Genomic DNA, 21,283 nt, shown 5'->3' with positions numbered 1-21,283 from the left:
TCTATACAAGAGACCAAATGCCAAGCCATGCCATCCTTTTACAAAACATGAAATATACATAATAATTATTGTATCTTGATAATATTGATTATCAAACTTAAAAGCTTATTGTCTAAAATATAAATAAACATTAAAAAAAGGTAATTATTAATTTAATTTATTTATTTGCATAAAATATTTATCGTTAAATATTTAATTAAAATGGAAGAAGTTATCAAGTAAAACATAATATTCAGATCATAATTTTTAATATGTCTTTAAAACATTGATTTACATATTCTTGTATATAGCGAGTGCATCCCTCATCATATAATCTCTTAGTACACATATAGCTTTTACTATCTTCGTATTTTGATCCATTTTCTGTATGTCATTATCTGTTAGAGTCTTGTCATATGCTAGATATCCATTGACAGCGTCTTCTGACATCCATTGTGACAGTTTATGCACGTTGAACTGAGCAGGGTCGGGATTGGATGGCATCGGTGTTAATGATTTCTCCCAAGGTGTTATATACTTTTGCTCTGAATGTAGACCTTCAATATACCTGGTGATTGAGACTAGGTTCAACATTTGTATGTTTAAGGTATTAGATTTAAGAATTTTATGAACAAGATAAATTCAATTGTGGATTAATCCATTGAAGACATCTGACTAAGTTATTGCATTTACACACACACCCGTAAAAGACTTTACACTTTCTGAGTTTCGATATACTATTAAATTACTTGTCATGACCGAACAGAACACTAAGTTAGAATTGAATAGGTATTTACTAAGCTAGTGCGTACTATCCTTAAATCACACACTATAAAGTGGGTTTGTGGTCAGGCACTGGTTTATTCAATATAAAAAAATATGATGTTTTCTTTGACAACTACCACTGTTAACATTTCGATGCAAATATCTTAGGATCTATAGTACACTTAACATCAAAATAACTGCACAAAAGTATATACTCGCCTTATGTAAGCTTCAGAGTGGGTAAGTCGTTGTGCTCTGGGAGGTGCAGCTACGAATATTGGTTCGGGGCCTGAGCGCGCGCTCGCAGCACCCTCAGCGCTAGACGTGATACCACCGCCAGCGCCCGGCGACGGACTGTTGCGTGCCATTGGCGACATGCCGGATAACGACGCTGTAATGTTAGATTCCTATTAATACAAAGATTTTTAGTGGATTATAAGAGTACTAGCTGTCGTCCGCAACTCCTTCCGCGTTGAATGGAAAAAATAAATTTGTAGCCTATGTGTTCTTCCAGACTATATTCCATACTGCTACATTTCAGGAATATCCATGCAGCCGTTCTGGAGAACCTTCAAACAAACATCTATTCATCCAAACATTGGCATTTATAATATAAGTAAGATTAAGATATGGTTTTTCATTGAAGACATTTTTCATTTCATTGTAGAAAAGTGATTTTGTAAATTTTTATAAGCAAAAATATGAACTGTACCTCCAGGCGACATTATTCCGCTACGGAAGTTGGTCATAAAAGTCTTTACTGGCTTTTTACTCGACGGCACAAAGTTCCTGCACAACAAATACAATAATTAAATATTTCATAAAACAATATAAACAACACCATTATGATTTGACTGAGAGAATATTATTATATGTTAACGATTATTACAATTTTACAGTGACATTTGCCCAACATCAAAAGCAGTAAATTTTGAAAAAGTTGGTAAACTCTATCTTGAATAAGCTACCTGGAACGTTCGTGCACCGCCATGATCCTGCCGTTACCCTTGTTGACGTGGAGATCTCGCACATGACGCAGCAGTCTCGGCAGGTTGGGGAAGGGCGCTTGTCCCTTGCGCACGCGCGCGCAACTTCGCCACGCGCATGCGTACTCGCCACTCGCGCCGCTGCCCAGCCCGCGGTAGTGAAGCTGCACGTGACCCGCTGACGAACATGTGGACGTAGAGACAGGTTAACGCGGACAAGTCCATAAATTATAAAATATTCGCAGATAAACATATTCCCATCTCTTTCATTCTCATTTAAACAACAAAGATGTTTAAATGAGAGATATTTTAAACTTTAATTGTACTTTTCTATTTTGTTTTTATTAGAAAAGTGAACAAATAGAGAGTTGCCAAACATTAAATGCCCATCTTTCACAACGCTTGTTTGTTATTAAACACATATAAATTAATAGAATCAGATAATCTTATGTAGCAAATAAAGTAAAAATGATACTTACGCTCAAGTTTGCTCTTCTTTGTCTCAATAAATGTCCCAATCACTGGCAGCATTAAACAAAATCCACATCAACATTCAACAATACAATAACACATTAAAAACAAAAACAAGCAAAGCACTAACATATTATTTCAACTAGATGGCGCTATATTCAAATTAAAACAATAATTATTTAATCTAAGTTAGAGAAAACATGTTATCAAAATAACGATGCAAATATCTAATAGATGAAAATCAAGTATTAAAATTACACATTAGTGACAATAAAAAATGCTAGGACATAGCGAAAATGCACAATAACAATACTCATATAATACATACTGTTTCCTCCATCTCCAATACAATGTTCCATACAATCAGAGAGATCCTCAAACTGAAAGTCGCATGTGTCCCATGCACATTCATACGTCATTTCCATAGGAGTCTGAAAAGCAACAATTTAAATTATTTTTCCAAAGCACTACAAGTTAATAATACTAGAAGTTTGTTGGTTAATACTTCATTTATCTCTTCCATGAGTTTGAAAACCATTGCTTTATGTCATTGAGATGACCCGGAAAAATGAGCCTTTGCGGCAGACATACAAAAATTTTAAAATTTGGTTTTTCATTATAAGCTACGCGATTATTTTTAATATTACATACACACACTCCTATTTTATTATGTATAGATGAATAGATTACATAGAACTCCAATCACACAATCTTCTTTTCACAAAACAACTGAAAAAACAGTGTAATATGACCATATTTGAAATATGACGTTCCTTTCTTTACTCAGGAATTGCACAAACACCATGTATGTAATATTTCTATGTTTACATAAATCTATATAAGTGATGCATACGTGTTGTGCAAGTTCCCTCATCTCCTCAGCAAGTCGTGCAGAGGTCTCCTCATTGCATCGCGCGGCGCGCTCCTCCCAGCTCTGCTTGGTGGTGGCCGGCAGGGAGCGCCACTCGTTGCCAACGATGCGGGATATCTCACCTGATAAACACAAATACGTCATCCATAGATATATGACGTCACTAAGGCTCGAGTTTACACCTCACTTTTAAAAATTACATGTGATAATGGGATGGACATATATCAAACATACCCAAAAACAATGTATGTATGTCAGTCAGATAATACACAGCAAAATAACTTTAATTAAAAACCCCCACTGACTGAGTCTGACTAATCTCGTGCCATCTATTGACAGTATATTAAAATAAAGATTTTAACAAACTTAGACACGCGCGAAAAAACTTCATGTTGGATAAAAAGTCATAAACTAATTTAAAACTCCAATAAAAATGTAAAGTTTAAAGAATTAAAAGGCATTTTAATTATAAATACAAATGTTTGGATGGATGGATGGATGTTTGTTAGAAGGAAACTCCACAACAGTTGCATGAATCTCGCTGAAATTTGTCTCAAGTCATAGTGTGGAAGAACACATACTATTTAAGTTTTTTTTTGATTCTGCGCGGACGCAGTTGCGGGTGACAGCTAATAAAGAATATCTTACCAAAGGTAGACTCCGGGTTATTAGCAACGATAGCTTTGCGGACCTCACTCGAGTACAATATATAGCCGGTGACAATCTTCTGCTTCTGTTCCTTCTTCTTCTTGCTGGTTGCGGGCGTGCTCGCAGGGTTTGAGCGCTCGTTGCTGGTCGACGGTGTCATTGACGGATTGTACGGGTTGCTGTTACCACCTGGAAATGTCATACAATATGTCTAAGTACTGGAAAATAAATTGAATACATAACTTTGAACAATAATTTTCCATCGCATGCCCAATATAGGATGTGCAGGAATCAGAAATATATTTTTTCTTTACATTACATCTTAATTTATTACAAGTAAGATCCAATTCAATGAAATTATAAACATTTTCTCGACAATCTTAATAAGAATATAATCACAGATTAATCAAAAACAGATGCGTTTGTATCAATTTAAACACTCGATGGTTCTAAAATAAATCCAAAGATGGAGGACAGGATTCATAAAAAGAGGAAATTTCCCGTTCTATGCATCCTCCGAAAAACCCACTTGTTCCCACCCTTTCCTTACAAGGAAATAGTGGTAAGGGAAAGTAGATAAAAATAAGACCTTCCCCGAAAATGTACGTATTTTTTATAACTTAATGAGAAATAGTGGAATTAACTAGTATGTTTACCAATAGAGAGCGGTGTGGCAGGCGAGGCCATGGAGGAGTCGTCGAGAGAGTTCTCCAGTATCATCTCCACATCCTGACTGCCGATGGTTGTGTTGATGAGGTTCGTGAACTGCGGCTTGCCATCCTGATAACAAATTATCTTATCAGTCTATTTATAATTCTAAACAATGACAATAACAATGGTAATAAACCTGTACTGTAAATGTATGGAAAAATTGTCTCAGTAATATTATAAATGCGAAAGTTTAGATGGATGTATGTTGGAAGGTATCTCTGGAACAGCTCAATGGATCTCGATGAAATTTGGCTTATATATGGAACACAGCCTGGAAGAACATATATGTCATTTAGGTGCCAAATAAAATGTCGTGCTTACATACCATTGAGTCAATGTTGATGTTGGGATTGAAGGGCTTCTGTGTGAACGCCGTGGACGAGGTCTGTACCTCCTGCGCGGAAGCCAGCGCTGGCGGACCCAGCGGCTTCGGGAAGAAGAAGATCTAGAAACAACACAAATATTTTAACAATCTTTTTTACTATGACATTTACGACCTCAATCACAGCTATTTAGTGATACTTAATCAGTCCCTTAGTGTAAATTTGTCATATTAAATCTATAGTTATAAAGTTATTTTTCTAGTAATAACATTATAAGGACATTATTTATGCTAAGCTCCAAACTACAAACTAATACAAGAAGACGTGTTTGTCTTCTTTTACTTCTTAATTATTCTTACCTCATCGACGGTAACATCTTTGGTGTGCTCAAACTTTCTGAGTCCAGTCTTTAGTTTGCGCGCCACGCGATTAGATTCATCGTACACAGACTCACAGACAAACACGTCACTCTCCGCTATCTCAGTAGGACGACCTGAAAACATAAATAATATATTAATAAGACAATCAATAGTTAACATATTTAACACTGTCTCGTCTGGCTTAGGGACTGTAACTCTGACTCTCGGAGGATTATGAATCAAATCGACCCTATTTTGGTCTGTGGTCTTAATAATTAATTGTGGTTAATAACATCTGTATTTGTTAATTTGCTGATCTTATAAATTAATAAGCGACCAGTAAGTACACCTAAACCCCGTGGGTTTTAGTACTGCTGTCTAACCGTAACTTAATTTGTTATGTAAAGTTTTTGTATAACAAAAAAATATATATATAGTACATGAAAGAAATATTTCCCATAACATTGGGTAATAACATGTTTTTTTTTAATTTTAATTTATTCTAATATACAACTTAATTATTCAAAACAGTGTAATACCAAAATAAATAAAAATATCTTACATTTCAGATAATCATCGTAGTCCAGTACGGCACATTTGCCTACAATGCCCACCAATGGGCTAGTGTCGTGCATAGTCGTTAACAATACCTCTTGCTTGTAGAATGGCTGAAAATAAATAATCATTGTTTAAATATAAGTTATATAATAGTAATATAAAAGTAAGTCAAGAATGTTTAGATGGATGGATGGATGTTTGTTTGAAGTTATCTCCGGAACGGCTGAACGGATTTTGATGACATTTGGCACACATGTAGAACATAGTCTGGAAGAACACGTAGGCTACTTATTATGTATTTTTTAATTCCACTCGCACGGAGTCTCGGGCGACAGCTCTTTAAGAAAATAAATGGAAAATATTTCTGTATCAATAAAACACAAAAAAAACAGTTTACCTTGTTTATAACGTTCGCGACTTCTGCAGGAAATATAAGGAAGGGTCCACGGAAGTAGCATTTATTACTGAAATAGAAAATAATTGTGAACAAAAATAAAAAAACCGACAAAAATTTATATTAAAACATAAAAAGTTTATGTTATTTTCCTAATGTCCCCTTATCATTTTTGAAATCGAAAGTTCTGTTATATTTAACTGTGAGTGTGACACAAAAAACGATTTCTACATGAAAGTGTTTTATCGGAGCCATATTTGATTTTTTTACATGATTTTATTGAGATATATGTTCAGCCACTAGTTCCATGGTAACAAATATCCATACATTCACAATCATAACTAAAGTTCTGACATGACACTTGTATTAATAAGTATTACTCTTTGACAGTCAGTTACTCTATGACAAAACATAGACCAAAATATCTTACTAATACTAAAGCTTAGATATCTCCCGAACGGCTTAACGGATCTCGATAAAATTTCGCATAGATGTAGAACATAGTCTGTAAGAACACATAGTGTACTAATTGTCTTTTTAATAACACTCGGAGAGAGTCGCGGGCGACAGCTAGTTCATCAATACAAATATCATGGCAGTATAATTCTCCGATTACTAATACAGTTGAATACTGACTCGCCAGTCTCCCATATGGTGTCAACTTGAGCTATCATCTGCTTCCCACCATCAGTCACCACATACACGTAGTCTCCAGTCTTGACGACACCGGAACACACTGTGTTGTACTGCTCGTAGTAAGTGTTCTCATCGTCTGTGCCCAATGGATTGTACATTACTACGTCCTGGAACCACAAATATATTTTTTTAATATATACATAAGATGGCAAACGAGCAATTGTGTAACTGAATTCGAATGGATATTTCCCTTTCCTATACGTCCACACCCCGCCAAGTTCATCTCCCCTCCTCTTTTTTACTAGAAAAATGTGGGAGGACTGAAACTTATCCTCTGACACAAAACAACATCTGTGATAGGTTACTGACCGGTCTATCTTTCTCCTGTATGTTCTCCAACACTTCTAACTCTGCTAATTCGTCTTTATGCTTCTCCACTCGCTCTCTGAACACCGATACTGTCCTGTTCGGTTCTAAGGGGACCTGCAAACGTCATACAAACAATAAAATATTATTTTGCATTCAATATTATTATTATTAGTGTGGTCCGACTTCTATCTTATCTTCCTAATATTATAAATGCGAATGTTTATAGGAATGGATGCATGGATGGATATTTGTTTGAAGGTATCTCCAAAACGGCTTAACGCATCTCGCTGAAATTTGGAATAGATATAGAAAATATTCTGGAAGAACACATAGGCGATTTATTAAGTTTTTAATAATTCCGCACGGACGAAGTCTCGGGCGACAGCTAGTTACTATAAATTATTATACGATGTCACTGATTTAATATATAATATTATCATCACCATCATCTTCTACAAAAAAAGTGACACAGATTACAAATGACTGGATTACTTGTCTGCTAAAGATAATCATATTAAAAAAAGAATATCTTACATCTCTTTGTATGAGAGTGACCTCTCTTTCGGCTCCCTCCCATACTTTGATCTTCTTGAACAAGCGGTACCTGGTGCTGTAGCGACTTTCACAAACGTATACGTCCTTGTCCGCGTAACCTGCATAAGATAAATTACAATATTTTAATGAAATTTAGTATATACATATAGAACATAGTCTGGAAGAACACATAGGCTACTTATTATGTCTTCTTTTTAATTCAGGCGGACGAAGCCACGGGCGACTGCCAGGATCTTATAAATTAAAAGAAGCTGAATAGAATTGTTCCTTTAAATTATAAAAGTAAACATCTTATAGATTATACATATGTAGTTGTCAATTTAAAAAAAAACAACAATCTCATATGATTGTTCCCTAATAAGATTCAAAGAGAAAACAAGATAGGAATGACACGTCACAATGGATTTAAAACCTCTCATATGACCATTTATGAGAAGTGCTTTCATCGCGGTTAGGTCTCTCAGAAAATGTGTAAAACATACATAGGTATAGAAAATTCCATACAAGACAAGTTACAGTTCAATGTAGTCGAATCTGGGTAAGAGAGAGTCATTGTCCGGTCTGACGGACGACGAAAGAGAAATCTTCATAAGCGAGTTAAATACCGCGGTCCTCAGACTCTCACTTATCCAGGTTCGATTGTATCTGCCGGACCAGACAAAAGATAGACATAGCAAACTTATATGACTAAATCAAGATATAATTAAGTCACCTTCAGGTCTAAACTTGAAGTACTCCTTAACATTCATAACGTAACAGCGTCCTATGACCTGGTCGAGAGGCACTGCGCGGTGAGTTTCCGTCTTGAAAACCTCTTGCTGGAGGAACTTGCGCGTGCGCACGTGGAATGTCTCTTGAGGCCTGGACAAATATTTCAATATTACTACAATACTGCACTAATACATATATTTATACATATTTTTGTCTCTGTTTTTCAATGACAATGAAATAGATGACAATTTATAATACAATTATGACAGCAATCAAACAGTTACGAATTTTCAATTTTATTTATATATGTAGATTATTAACTAAATCGGAAGATCGTGATGGCTCAGTGGGTAACCACTTGACATGTAAATGCAGGTCCTGGTTTCGAATTCCACAGATGCTAATCTGTTATTAGATTAATATATAATGTACATTTGTGTAGAACATCATGATGTAACTTGAACATATCTGTGAAGGATTTCAAATATAAGTATAGTAATATGTTCGAAGTTAACCCACACTGGGATAGCGTTGATTATGGCCTAGTAACCTTACTTAGGGTAGCTATGAGCTCCTCAGTGGAGACGTATAGTGAGCTGATGATGATTAACTAAATTCAAAGTACCTAAAGTAAACGTTGCAGTACATCATGGGTACACCCTCATTATTTGTCCAGACTCTCTCAACTTGCATTATGGAAGGTTCTTTATTGCCTTTATCTGGTTGTATGTATACGAAGTCTCCCTTGTTGTACTGAGTTTTCAATGGCGCTGCGCCCGCGGGCATCGAGTCATCTGTACTGGACCTGAAGAAAAGTACTCAAGTTAAATAAAACTTACCGTGTGAAGTGTTCTACTTCAGGGAAGACAAATGAATTGAAGCAGTTAAGCTGACATAGAAATATTTGAAAAAAACATTAGGAAACCCCTTTTTAACATTGCTATATTAAAAATCCAAGTTTCAAAATTTCCAATCAAATTAAAAAATAATGTAATATTCGCCGAGTAGAAAAGCTGCAATTTGTCTCTTTTAAATCTTACTAATATATTATTAATTAAGAATTGACCTTCAAACATTTATTTGTTTGAATGTATCTCCAGAACGACTCCATGGAACCCGATGAAATTTGGCATAGATATAGAACATAGCCTAGAAGAACACATAGGCTACTAATTTAGCTTTTTTTCATCCCGCGCGGTCAGAGCCGCAGGCGACAGCTAGTGGGATATAATTACGCCACCTTGTGTACCGATAGATGGCGCTTATCTCAACTGACCTGGTCTCATCCTCATCTTCATTCTCCTGCAACAGCTTGCACTGCTTCACAAGTTCCACGCTGGTGGCTATAGCGTCTCGTGTGAACGCGAGCGCCGGAGACTGCAGCACGCCGCGACACAGCAGGTCGCGTTGTTCCGTATAATATGTCTGCAGTTCCACTGAATCCTCGAAAATCTGGCTATCGGTGCGGGAGAGACGACGAGCTCTGCGGGATAAACAGAACTGTATTTAGACACGTGTTTTAACCTTTTGGCAGCCCGTGCTCGCTTTTTCAGCAAATTAAGGTGGCCACTTGCTCTATGCCACTTCATTTAAAAAAAAACTATTTATTACAATTAATTCGTACCTTTCAAATACAGCAAACATATCCTGTTGGAAGTGATCAAGACGTTTATATAGTCCCTTGTCCAGACGTCGCTTCACTAAGTCCAATGAGATGGCGCGCACTTTTTCACCATTGGAAGATTCGTCATGTTCCGGCAATTCCGCCATACTGTCTGAATAACATCTGGAAATTATGAATTTTGTTATGAATGATTTTTTTTATAAATTGCAACATTTTAAAATACGGGTAATTTGTTAAAGCACAATTAATTTTAATGATAAAACAGTACTAGTTTCGTTTAAAACATGTTATCTCTGAGAAACCAATACTTTGTAAGGCTTTTATTACCTGCCCTCTTCATCCTGATGATTGTAGACAGAGGTGAACAATGTGAGCAACAGATCTTGTACAGCGGCGGGAACGTCTGGCACAGAGTCCTCATCTTCCCTGGAAAATGCAATTACATACAATCTAGAGTTTCCAATAGAAATAGGCATAAATTATGCCACATTTCATCAAGTAACTTGAAACCTGTTGTTATTTTTAACTAAAATTCAAGTTCAGTAAAAATCTTACTAATATTATAAATGCGAATATTTGGACAGCTTAGTGTCGGAAGGTATCTCCTGAACTATTATACTACATGGTTCTTGATGAAATTTAGCATAGATGTAGAACATAGCCTGGAAGGACACATGCGCTATTTCTTAAGTTTTTTTTAATACCATTCAGACGGAGTATTTTATTTTAAAGGCATTCTTTTCTGTTGAAATTTATTCTTTTCAAGCCATTTTTTGATTATGATGAGAATCTTTAGGGATATGAGCCATTTGAAAAATTCCAGTTTGAAAAATTTAACTCTACTTATAGGAATCACACAAAAGTGATAAATAATTGGTTATAATTACCTCAACATTTGTTTTGTTTGCAAACAAACTCTCTGTAGTATCAATGCATCTTTATATATCTGTGAATCTGGTTCATTATATTTACATGCATTGTCAAACATCAGTATGAAATCTGAAGCCAATTCATTAACCGAGTTATATGACCCATGTTTCAATTTGTGGGCAATCTTCTCCATGTCAATTGGATTTTTTATCAATTCATAATAGTCTGGATATTCAATTTTACTTGGCAATTTCATGAATATTAAGGCTAATTGTCGATATGCTGAAATATTAAATTTAATTAGTTTGATTATTTATTCACTGGGTTTCTGAGAACCAAAATCCCCGCTTAAAACATATTATCTCTGATTTTTTAAAGACAATGACAGGGATAACTATATGTTATATATAGAGGTTTTGGTCTAAAAAACCGGTCAGTGTATCAAAGCAAGTCATTGAAAACAATTACCACATATTATAGAAGGCGGCTTACAAATTTACAAAGACATATTGTCAACTTATCCACTCTTTATAAACAAATAACAGATTTTGTATAGATTTTTATCAGTGGAAACAAACGATTATATTTTCATAGGAAATGTTTTTGTGAATATTGTAATATGTAGAAAAAAAAAAGTTTCATTTTGACAATAATTTTTCAGTACTTAGTTGCACTATATTTTTAACTATAACTAATATTAATCATTGTTTTTTTTTTAAACATTACCTTTAGGATCTCTGTAATCACGAATAGCACCATATAAAGTTCTTAGTTTCTGTTCAAATGGTGACAGTTGCCTTGTTTTTACAGGTTTGAGTGTTTTCACTGGTGTTTTCTTCTCGCAACTTACTGAATTGAGTTCTTTCAATTTTTCATTCATAACTCGCTCTAGGAGTATCGCGTCTTCATATATCATAGAACCTTCTTCATTGAATTGTCGACAGTTCGAGAACATCAGACTAAAATCGGCAACCAACTCGTCAACACTGTTGTAACGGTCATTCTGGAAAAAAACATTTCAAAATATACTTTATGTAGTTGCATATAATGCGGTTCAATAGAAAAAAATTACAATTAAAAACTCAACAACAATTAGCAATATGCCTAATTAAATAAAATAAATGCTCCTCAAAATCTTTCCTAAGAATAAACTTATTTTCAATCTAGACGTAAAAAGCTATATACTACTAAAATCTAAATATCTTACATATTTGCAAATTGGTAAGCACCAAGTTAATTTCCAAATTAAAAAAAATATGCTAATATCAAATTGTGAGTTACGACAATTTACATAGGTGCCATTGAAGAGTAAGTAAGCTACGGGGGTCAGGGGTTAAGTACTTGACTTGTAATCTGCATGTCCTGGGTTTAAATCCTGCCATGTGTTTTTCGATTTACATATGTACATTCCTCATTTTACGGTGAAGGAAAACATCGCGTTGTAACCTTTATAAACAACCTGCATATATCTACGAAGAAATACAAAGATTTGTGTAAAGTTAACCTGCTATGGGCCAACATGGTTGACTAAAACCTAGTCACCCCTAACATAGAGTAGGCCCCGAGCCCCTCAGTGGGGTTGTACAGTGAGCTGATAATGATGTCTAAAGAGTTACCTTTATATTAGCTTCAATAGTAATCATATCTATAGGTCTGTCAATAACATTATAGTACTCCGGATATAACTTCTTGCTTGGTTTCTCCATAAACAACAACATTGGTTGTCTGCCGTCTGAACAAGTGAATTCAACCAAATGTTTTGATATATAATGTAGCTTTTTCTTCAGCGGCATATTAGGTTTTGGTAAACTCATTATTGGTGATTGAATTGATGATGGCAATGGATTTATACGTGGACGACCTGGTAACAGATAGAATTAATTTAAATTTGTTTTTTTTTTATATGAATTTAATAATATAAACTTGGGTTTGAATAAGAAAAACTATATGCCCTTGTCTTAGAAGGTAAATAATATTTTTTTATATTCATAAGAATAATTTATAAGTGCTTGTACATGCTAACTGTGATAAGAATTACAATTGTTACGAACATTAATTTGTTCAAAATTGTAAACCTTTGTCTTTGAGTTATTTTTTTATGTCGTATATCTAACTAATATATAAATGCCAATGTTTAGAGGAATGGATGGATGTTTGTTTGAAGGTATCTCCAGAACGGCTGAACAGATGCTGGTGAAATTTGGCATAGATGTAGTACATAATCTGGAATAACACATAGAGTACTAAATAAGTTTGCTTTTATTGGTTGCGGGCGCAGTCGCTGGCGACAGCTAGTTAGCAAATAATTACCTCTTGGTCTAGGAGTTGCGACTAGTGTTTGCGTGTTTTTAACTGACGACAGACTTTCATCATCGCTCGAGGAACTCTGCACGATGTCTAACAGTTCTTGAACACGTTGTTGCATTAATCTGGAAATAGAAATGAAAATATTGCTAAAATGTTTGCTTCCTCTCTCTGATAATCACTAAGGGAGATCCCTTCTTGATTTTAATATAATAAATTAACTCTGAGTAACTGCTTACATGACAATTTAACGACTCTTTAGAAATACACTTTATAAATACGCATTACTTACAAAAAGGGTCTTGACAGAGACAGACAGAAGAACGGACAATGTATAAGGGTTACGTTTTTTTTTTACTTTCGTAGTAAGGAACCGTAAAAAAACAATAATTACACTACTTCGAACAAATTACAGTGTAAATTATACTTTAGTTTTTAAAGTTTACACACTGAATCAGTTCTCACTCTTTCTTTGTGAAAAAAAAAAAATAGTTAACTGCGTGTTTCTGAGACCAAACTTCCCAATTAAAATATATTGTTATATCTGTTTTGTGGAAGACAGATCGGTAGGAACTGTTAATCATCTCACCTTTGCAATTTAACAGCATCCTTATACAGTCTAGAGCTGGGTACATTATATTGTTTGGCGTTTTCAAACATGATATTCATATCGCCTGCCACTTCTGACACAGTACCATAACTACCGCGACGTATTTTATTTTTAATTTGATTCAATGACATTGGATTCTTAATCTCTTTGTAGTAATCAGGGTATTCTCGACGGGATGGAAGTTTCCAGAATGGTTCAGCCATTGGTGTACCTGTGGATAAATTATAGTTAATTTTAAAGCGGCAATAAGGTTCATTGAATAGATAGAAATATTTTCGTCACAATGTCTAGGCTACACATCACAAATTGAACAAATGCATAGTGAAATACATTGTAATCTTCTGTAACGATCTAATAAATATTATAAGGATAAAATAAATTAAGACAAAAAAAAATATATTAAAATATGGAGTTGCATTGACACCCTATTTACAGTCAGCCAACTTCAGTGTGTTCATTTGCTCGTTGGCTTTCAAGGCGATAGGTCGTGTCAAAGTGCGTAGTGTAAAAGTGCCTAGTGTCGGAGTGATGTGTAAATTAATGGTTGATTGTTAGTTAATAAAATTGCTAAAACTTTATTATGTAAAAAATAAGTAGTTTTTAATTGTGATTCTTTTTTTTTAATAAATTTTGATTATAATTCCTAAAAACATATTTACTATAAGTTTCAATAAGTATATTTAAACACTTTCTGTTGAAACAGGACTCCTGTTTTTTTTAATAAGTGTCAAGAAATAAAGAAAATAAGCTTTATTACACTTTACCATTAGGTCCAAGGTGGTTTCTGACAGTCTCTAGAAGTTTCCACTGCGGAGTGTCCTCGTTATCTACTTTGTCATCGTCACTATCCCCACCACTTTCATCAGAGTGCTGTAAATATAAACAATTAACATTTTTCGCAAATAACTGGTTTAAAAGAAATATTTAGTTAAGATTATAATTATTTGGCTTTATAGGAATATGCTGTTTTAAATATTATACTTTAAATATGATACTGAATGTTACAAAGTGCACCGTCATAATCAACCTAAGCAATTACCGCTCACTACTAACCATAAGCTGCCATACAATTTGATTAGCTAATACTTTTTTTTATAACAGAAGGGGGCAAACGAGCAACACCGCGGTGTTCAACGACGCCCATGGACATCACGAAGTTTCACTCCTAAGATGTTCCAGGCCACCAAAATGTTTGTGTTCCCCTAAAAATCTAAGGTTCACATACCTTAACATCACTATCAGCTTCAGATCCCAATGGATCCATGATTGCGAGGGCGCGGCTACTGGGCACAGGACCCACTCGAGAAGTCCTCTTGCTTCTAATGCGTTCCGACGTCTTTGGTGGACCACCACGGCCATGCTGGTCAATCTCTTGTTTACGTACTTGTATTATCTAGAAATTGTTGAAATAATATATTCAATATTACTATGACTTATTTTGTATAAGACTTGCAGGGTGAGGTCCTTACTAATATTATAAATGCGAAAGTTTAGATAGATGGATGTTAAAAGGTATCTCCAAAACAGCTCAATGGATTTCGCTGAAATTTGGCATAGAAGTAGAATATAATCTGTAAGAATGCATAGGCAACATATTTTTTTTTATTCTGCGCTTATAGAATTGTGGGCAATAGCTAGTATTATATAAATATATAATTTAACATACTGAAGACTTCATATTATTACATATAGTTAAAAATATTAGGGCATGTTGAGAATAAAAAAAAAATTACCTTTTTCAAAGTTTTGGCATCTTTATAAATCTGACTTCCAGGTTCATTAAAGAGACATGCATTTCTGACCATCAACACTAGATCTCTCTCCAGTTCCGTCAAATTTGAATATTCACCAGCCTGTATCTTCTGAGCAATTGTTTTTAGATCTATCGGTGTGTCTATTACATTATAGTATTCTGGATATCGACGTTTGGATGGAAGAAATTGGAACTGAGGGTAAAGAGGTCGCCCATCCACATTTGCCGTCATAACCTAAACACAAAATTAATAATTTCAACTAAGTTGAACAAATTTGTTATTCAATTTTAGTTTTAAATTATGTTTAGATATAGATATTGTTGTTGAAATCTCTATAATTTGATACAAGAAATATTTGATAATTTTGTAGTGACGGCCATCTTGGATTTATTATTTGGATCTACCAAAAAGCCCTAACATTTGATGCCCGTATCAGAACAATGAATAACTTACAGCATTAAACAGTTCTTCATAAATGTTATCATCTTCATTATTGGTAGAGGTTTCTGATAAATCTTCAGCCACATCAGATCTTCTACTTGATGATCCATTGCGGGACACTTTTGGTGTTTTTATTTCCTCTCCTGTTAAATGTTTAAACAGAATTTATTTATCTAAAAATAACAAATAATAAGCAACAAATATTAGTTACAGACATAAACAGACTTCAATAATATTATATTTTATCCATAATAAGCTGTCGCCCGCGACTCCGTCCGTGTGGATATATAAAAAAAACTTAATTAGTGTAGCCCACCCATCCATCCATATAACATCCATCTAAACATTTGCATTTATAATATTAGTAAGTTAAATAGAAAACAACTCTTCAAGGCATAAATTTAAAAAAAAAATAATTAACAGTATCCTATGTCCGTCTCCTGGCTCTAAGCTACCGTCTCACCAATTTTCAGGCACATTGGTAAAGCCGTTCTTGAGTTATTAATAGTGTAACTAACACGACTTTCTTTTATATATATAGATAGAAGATATAGACAGGCGCTTCACCATATTAAAAGTTACCACAAAACATTTTACTAATATTATAAATATAAAGGTTTAGATGGATGGTTGCAAGACCTTATCTCTACAACGGGTCAATGGATCCTGATAAAATTTGAAATGGATGTAGAACATTGCCCAGAACACATAGGCTAATAATTAGGTTTTATTTTATTTTGTGCAGACAGAGCCACAGATGACAGCTAGTTTCTGATAAGAATATAAAAGAGTTTAATGAACAACTACACCAGTAACATTTATTTGTTTATAATGTTTACTTTTACATTTGAAACATATATTTGTATGTTAAAACATTTTACATACCATTTTCAAGAGCTTGTCTACTCTGTGTGTAAAGTTTCCATAGATCAATAGCATCTCTATACTCTATTGAATCGGGTTTGTAGAATGCCTTTGCATTGTTGACTAATAGCTCAATATCTGCAGATAATTCTTCAATGTCCTCATATGTGTCCGTTTTCAGCTTTTGTTGCACCTATATTAAAGTTGATAATAGCAATTTCATTAAAAAGTTTAATTGCCATTACATTTAGCCGACCTAAACAAACTTGGTGGCGCTCAGTGGCAGCCAACATGAAGGACATCAGGCTGACATGGCCCAAAACCACAAAGGCCAAGATAAAGCGAACTGGTGGCGCACTTGGACACCCTCTACCCCACTACGGGGACATAAGCTTTAAGTCAAATAAGTCATTACATTTGTAGTTGATTCATATACTTCCCTACAGGTGGGCTTAACCCTTACAACCTGTCTAGTATAGGAAGGTTGATTTCATACTTTCTTACTTACTTTCATTCCATCAGAATTTCTGAATTTTATCACAGGTTTGTAAAGGATCACAATGTTCTTGTCAGTTTATAAACCATTCAAATATAGAACAATACTTACCCTAAGCAAATCAATAGGCTGTGAAACCACTTCATAGTACTGTGGCTCTTGTCGTCTCTTTGGAGCTCGAATGAATGAGTCACATAGAAGAGAACCATCCTCTTTTTTGTATGACCGAATTGTGTCATACAACTGTTGGCACATTTCACTCTGGGAACATAAAACCAGTAAAAACTGTAGTAATGGGTACTGTGTAAATATTGCTTAATATTCAAAGGTAAAGTTAGTTAATTCAACTAAAAATAAAGGTCCTTGTGTATAAATATTTCTTATGTACTTTCATAGTTCATAATCGTTTTAAGTAAGTTATACCAAAGGGATAAATAGGTTTGTGCGTAAGGTATGAATACAAAACAAATATGTATGTCAATATCAATATTATCGATTTTCAGCATACCGGCTCCAATTTTTTCTTCTTACGTGAAGGTGGTGGTCCTGGGTTACTCAGTTCCACAGCATCATCACTATCATCACCATCGGCCCCACGGCTCGCCACCGACGAAGCCCGGCGTCTTTTACTCATTATTAGCTATCAGAGACGCCACTTCTTTGTAACACTTTTAAAACGAAATAAAATGAAAAATGCACTCATAAATAAACGTTGCACTTATTTTACATTAGGATATTCATTTTTAAACTAATTCTAATTCATCTTAATCACAATAAACAAATGATGAATCCAAAAACTGCGTCATTTACTTGACCGCCATTTTTTCATTTACGGTATTTTTCAAAGAGTATGTTAGTGGTTATTGATTGGTGGAAATATAGAATAAAGGTAGGCTTCGTTATTTGCAAACAATAGTATTATTTGAATATTTGCGAATGTGTGGATTTTGGCTTCTGGTACGAATTTAATTGAAATAAACATTAAATTCTTAAAATGGTGAAAAGTTTCACTTAAATGAGCGCTGGTTAACGATTATCGAGTTTTGGAATTGAAGTTAACACCGCCAGATGGCGCTAGTGCGACATTACAATAATTAAATATTTTTATCATGAATTAATATCTAAAAGTCCTTAAAAGTCTAGTCTAGAATCTTGTGTTGTAAGCTCGCCCCTCATCTTTATTACTCCTATATATTATTACTTATATACTTGATATAGGCTTATATTCTAAGTGTGGGTGCTTATAGTAATATATAACTTAACTTATAGTGTGTCCAGCTTGAGAAAGCTGAAGTACAGTTTGAATTTGGCCCGCGCAATTCAATCTGTCTCTTTATAAATTTGATATGTAAGTTTATAATATTAAATAGACAAACTTGTATAAGTAGGTAGAAGGAAAACAAAACTAAGATGTTGACTGAGAGAAATAAGATTGGAGTTAATTAAGGTATGGAACCTAATATAGCTATGTAGACAAAATTTCGTTATTCTCTTGTCGCCATGTTAAATTTAACAATAAATTTTCAGGACAGGCTACCATGAATTAACACAACTTCAAGGACACCTCCACCTACAATGAAGAGCAGAGATCTTCCTAAGGTGAGTTTTTTTCATATTAATTTACTAAGGTACTTTTTACATCCAGGAGCAAAGGTGAAAGTTACTCGAAATAACATAAAATTGACAAAATATTTTATAAAACTTTTACTTTATTATTTAAAAATAGTTAAAGTTTATATGTATAGGTAAATATAGATCGTATTTTTATTAAATAATAGAGAAAATAATGATTCTGGTATTTATATGAATGTGCCAATTGACAGGTACTCCTTCAAATGGCTTATCCTATATGTCTTAACAAATACTAATTATTTGTGTAATAATAGTACCTAGAAGTCACAAGTGGTTTATATTATTTGGAATAATATCCAGAAAATAATAATAATAACAAACATAACTATTTTTAATATAAATGTAAAAGATAAATAAGAAATAATAATCAAGAAGTCTTATGTTTGTATAATTTAATTTCTACAATGTTCAGAATCAAAATAAATATCAAACCATCTCGGAAAGTGAGATAGTAACATTATTAAACTACTTTCATCATTGGTACGTAAACATTTTAAATATTTAAGAGTTTCTTTAACAAATATGTTTCTTAGGGAGTATGATAAGTCTTCATCGTTCAAATCTAAAAGTAATACAATGTGGTTTAGATGAATTGGATATAATGAATGAAATGAATAATTTGTAATGTTTGATTTGATGTGATTCACAAACATTACAATAAAACTTTGTATATTTGAATTGTAATTACTTGTTATGAATATAAAGTTCAAAATTGCACAGCATATTTGAAAGCCTTTAGGAGAAATTGCACATGTTTTAATAAGTCGCTTTATTTTTAAATTAACAAAGAAAGTCTCTATTTCAATTGTACTTTCTATCAAGCGATGAGCAAGTTCTAGAAAATACTTTTCTATTTCTGGTGACATTTTAATGAAAATATCATCCAATAGTTTTCTTTCATCAGTAATTTGATTATTTAAAAACATTTCTTTCAAAATACATATCTGTTTGGAATCTTTTACATTCCAATTTATGACATCTTTAGAAAGTATATCATAAACACCATCCTGTTTAAGATTGATCAATGATTGGATAACTTCTAGATCTAATTTAGATTCATATTTAGCTGACACTTCACAGTTTTCTATTCTACGTAGTAAAAATGCATCTAAAGTCTTCTCTACTTTTTCTTGTGCTTCCAATTCAGTTTTTTGTTTCAAATCAGAGCAATAAAATTGTGATATTATTTCTGTTAAATTTTCATCAACTTTTATATGATCTTTCGGTTCAGTTTGACAACTTTTTCTTATAATCTCTAGAACAGAAAATCGAAGGTTGCTATTGCTGTTAGGGTTTTTTAACACATCAAGTATTTTAATAAAACTCTTCGACAACGCGTTAGTTACATTTCGATCCAATAAAGGATTATCGAATGCGAATTCTGGACACACGTTATTGTTTATTTTATTTATTTTTTCTATCATTTGCTTATTCATTATTGTTTTTACTTCGTGTCAATGTACCATCACAAGTTTTACACTTTATTTGCTTATAGTAATCGGAGATCAGAATCAATAATATTTAAGTGAATACAAATTCAAAATTAAAACTACATTATTTGTTTGTTTCCTGTCAATGTCAACGGAAGCTTGTCAAAGATGAAAGAAATGATGAATTTGAAAAACTTTTTTTAATCAAAGTTTTGCACGAACTCATGATCTGAGAAATTGTAAATTTAACGGAAAGACGTTTATTGCAAGTAATTGAACTTGGTAGTAAGGTTTATCTTACAGGTTAAATCGTATGTGGAAAAATCCTGCATCGTATTTATTTGGCAGAAGGGCGCCATCTAATGTTGAGTAGAAGTCATTACAATTGGAATTCTTTTTCGGTTATTTTTGACTGATATGCCATCTGACGGTAGAAACCTGTTTTTTCAGTCCTTTAGTAGGTTTTGGGGATTCAATTGTTTGAAAATAAAACAAGCATTATGTACGTTTTTTGAAAATAATCAATATCGACTGTTAGTTGTCCCAAAAATTGAATAAAATCTGATAAACTCTAATAGAATATTATAATTAGAATATACTAAAAACCCAAAAACACTATAAAACATTTGCCTTGATTTATTCGAATCGAATGTGCGATTAATATTTTTTATCTACAATATCTATTATTGATCTAAGAATTGAAATAATAAACCTATTTCGAAGAAACGAATTTCATAAATGCCGATATATTCCAGTAAATAAATGGAATAACATTAATTCACTTTAATAGCAGTACTACATCGTGATGTCTTAATTAGCATGAATTCGCACCGTTATACGAAAGTATCAGTAAAAAGGTCTTATAATTTCATATAGCCATCAGTTGGAAATGGATGGTGCGTTTCGAAAGTCAGTATTTGTG

The 21,283-nt window shown here is 33.6% G+C and overlaps 1 protein-coding gene across 1 annotated transcript; it reads right to left on the bottom strand.

Moving 5' to 3' along the window:
- Nucleotides 1–231: 231 nt before the first annotated feature.
- On the bottom strand, nt 232–18,133 carry polybromo (protein). The gene is made up of 33 exons (XM_013310156.1): nt 17,808–18,133; nt 17,411–17,560; nt 16,825–16,996; nt 15,952–16,082; nt 15,478–15,732; nt 14,970–15,137; nt 14,509–14,614; nt 13,724–13,955; nt 13,141–13,259; nt 12,447–12,691; nt 11,557–11,833; nt 10,848–11,112; nt 10,288–10,386; nt 9,961–10,122; nt 9,613–9,819; nt 8,962–9,141; nt 8,338–8,486; nt 7,605–7,723; nt 7,071–7,184; nt 6,702–6,868; nt 6,069–6,135; nt 5,676–5,781; nt 5,114–5,247; nt 4,757–4,876; nt 4,377–4,500; nt 3,721–3,909; nt 3,055–3,194; nt 2,530–2,632; nt 2,210–2,251; nt 1,713–1,908; nt 1,457–1,533; nt 964–1,135; nt 232–547 (listed from the first exon to the last, which is right to left on the bottom strand). Exons 1-33 carry the CDS (start codon nt 17,931–17,933, stop codon nt 271–273), a joined length of 5,190 nt encoding a protein of 1,729 aa, XP_013165610.1. The 5' UTR covers nt 17,934–18,133; the 3' UTR covers nt 232–270.
- Between the last annotated feature and the right edge of the window lie 3,150 nt (nt 18,134–21,283).

The sequence above is a fragment of the Papilio xuthus genome, unplaced genomic scaffold, assembly GCF_000836235.2.
Source record: "Papilio xuthus unplaced genomic scaffold, Pxut_1.1 DF827756.1, whole genome shotgun sequence".
In the NCBI taxonomy this organism is placed as follows: Eukaryota; Metazoa; Arthropoda; class Insecta; order Lepidoptera; family Papilionidae; genus Papilio; species Papilio xuthus.
Note: the sequence above shows the minus strand (reverse complement) of the source record. Positions and strands in the feature narration are given on the sequence as shown.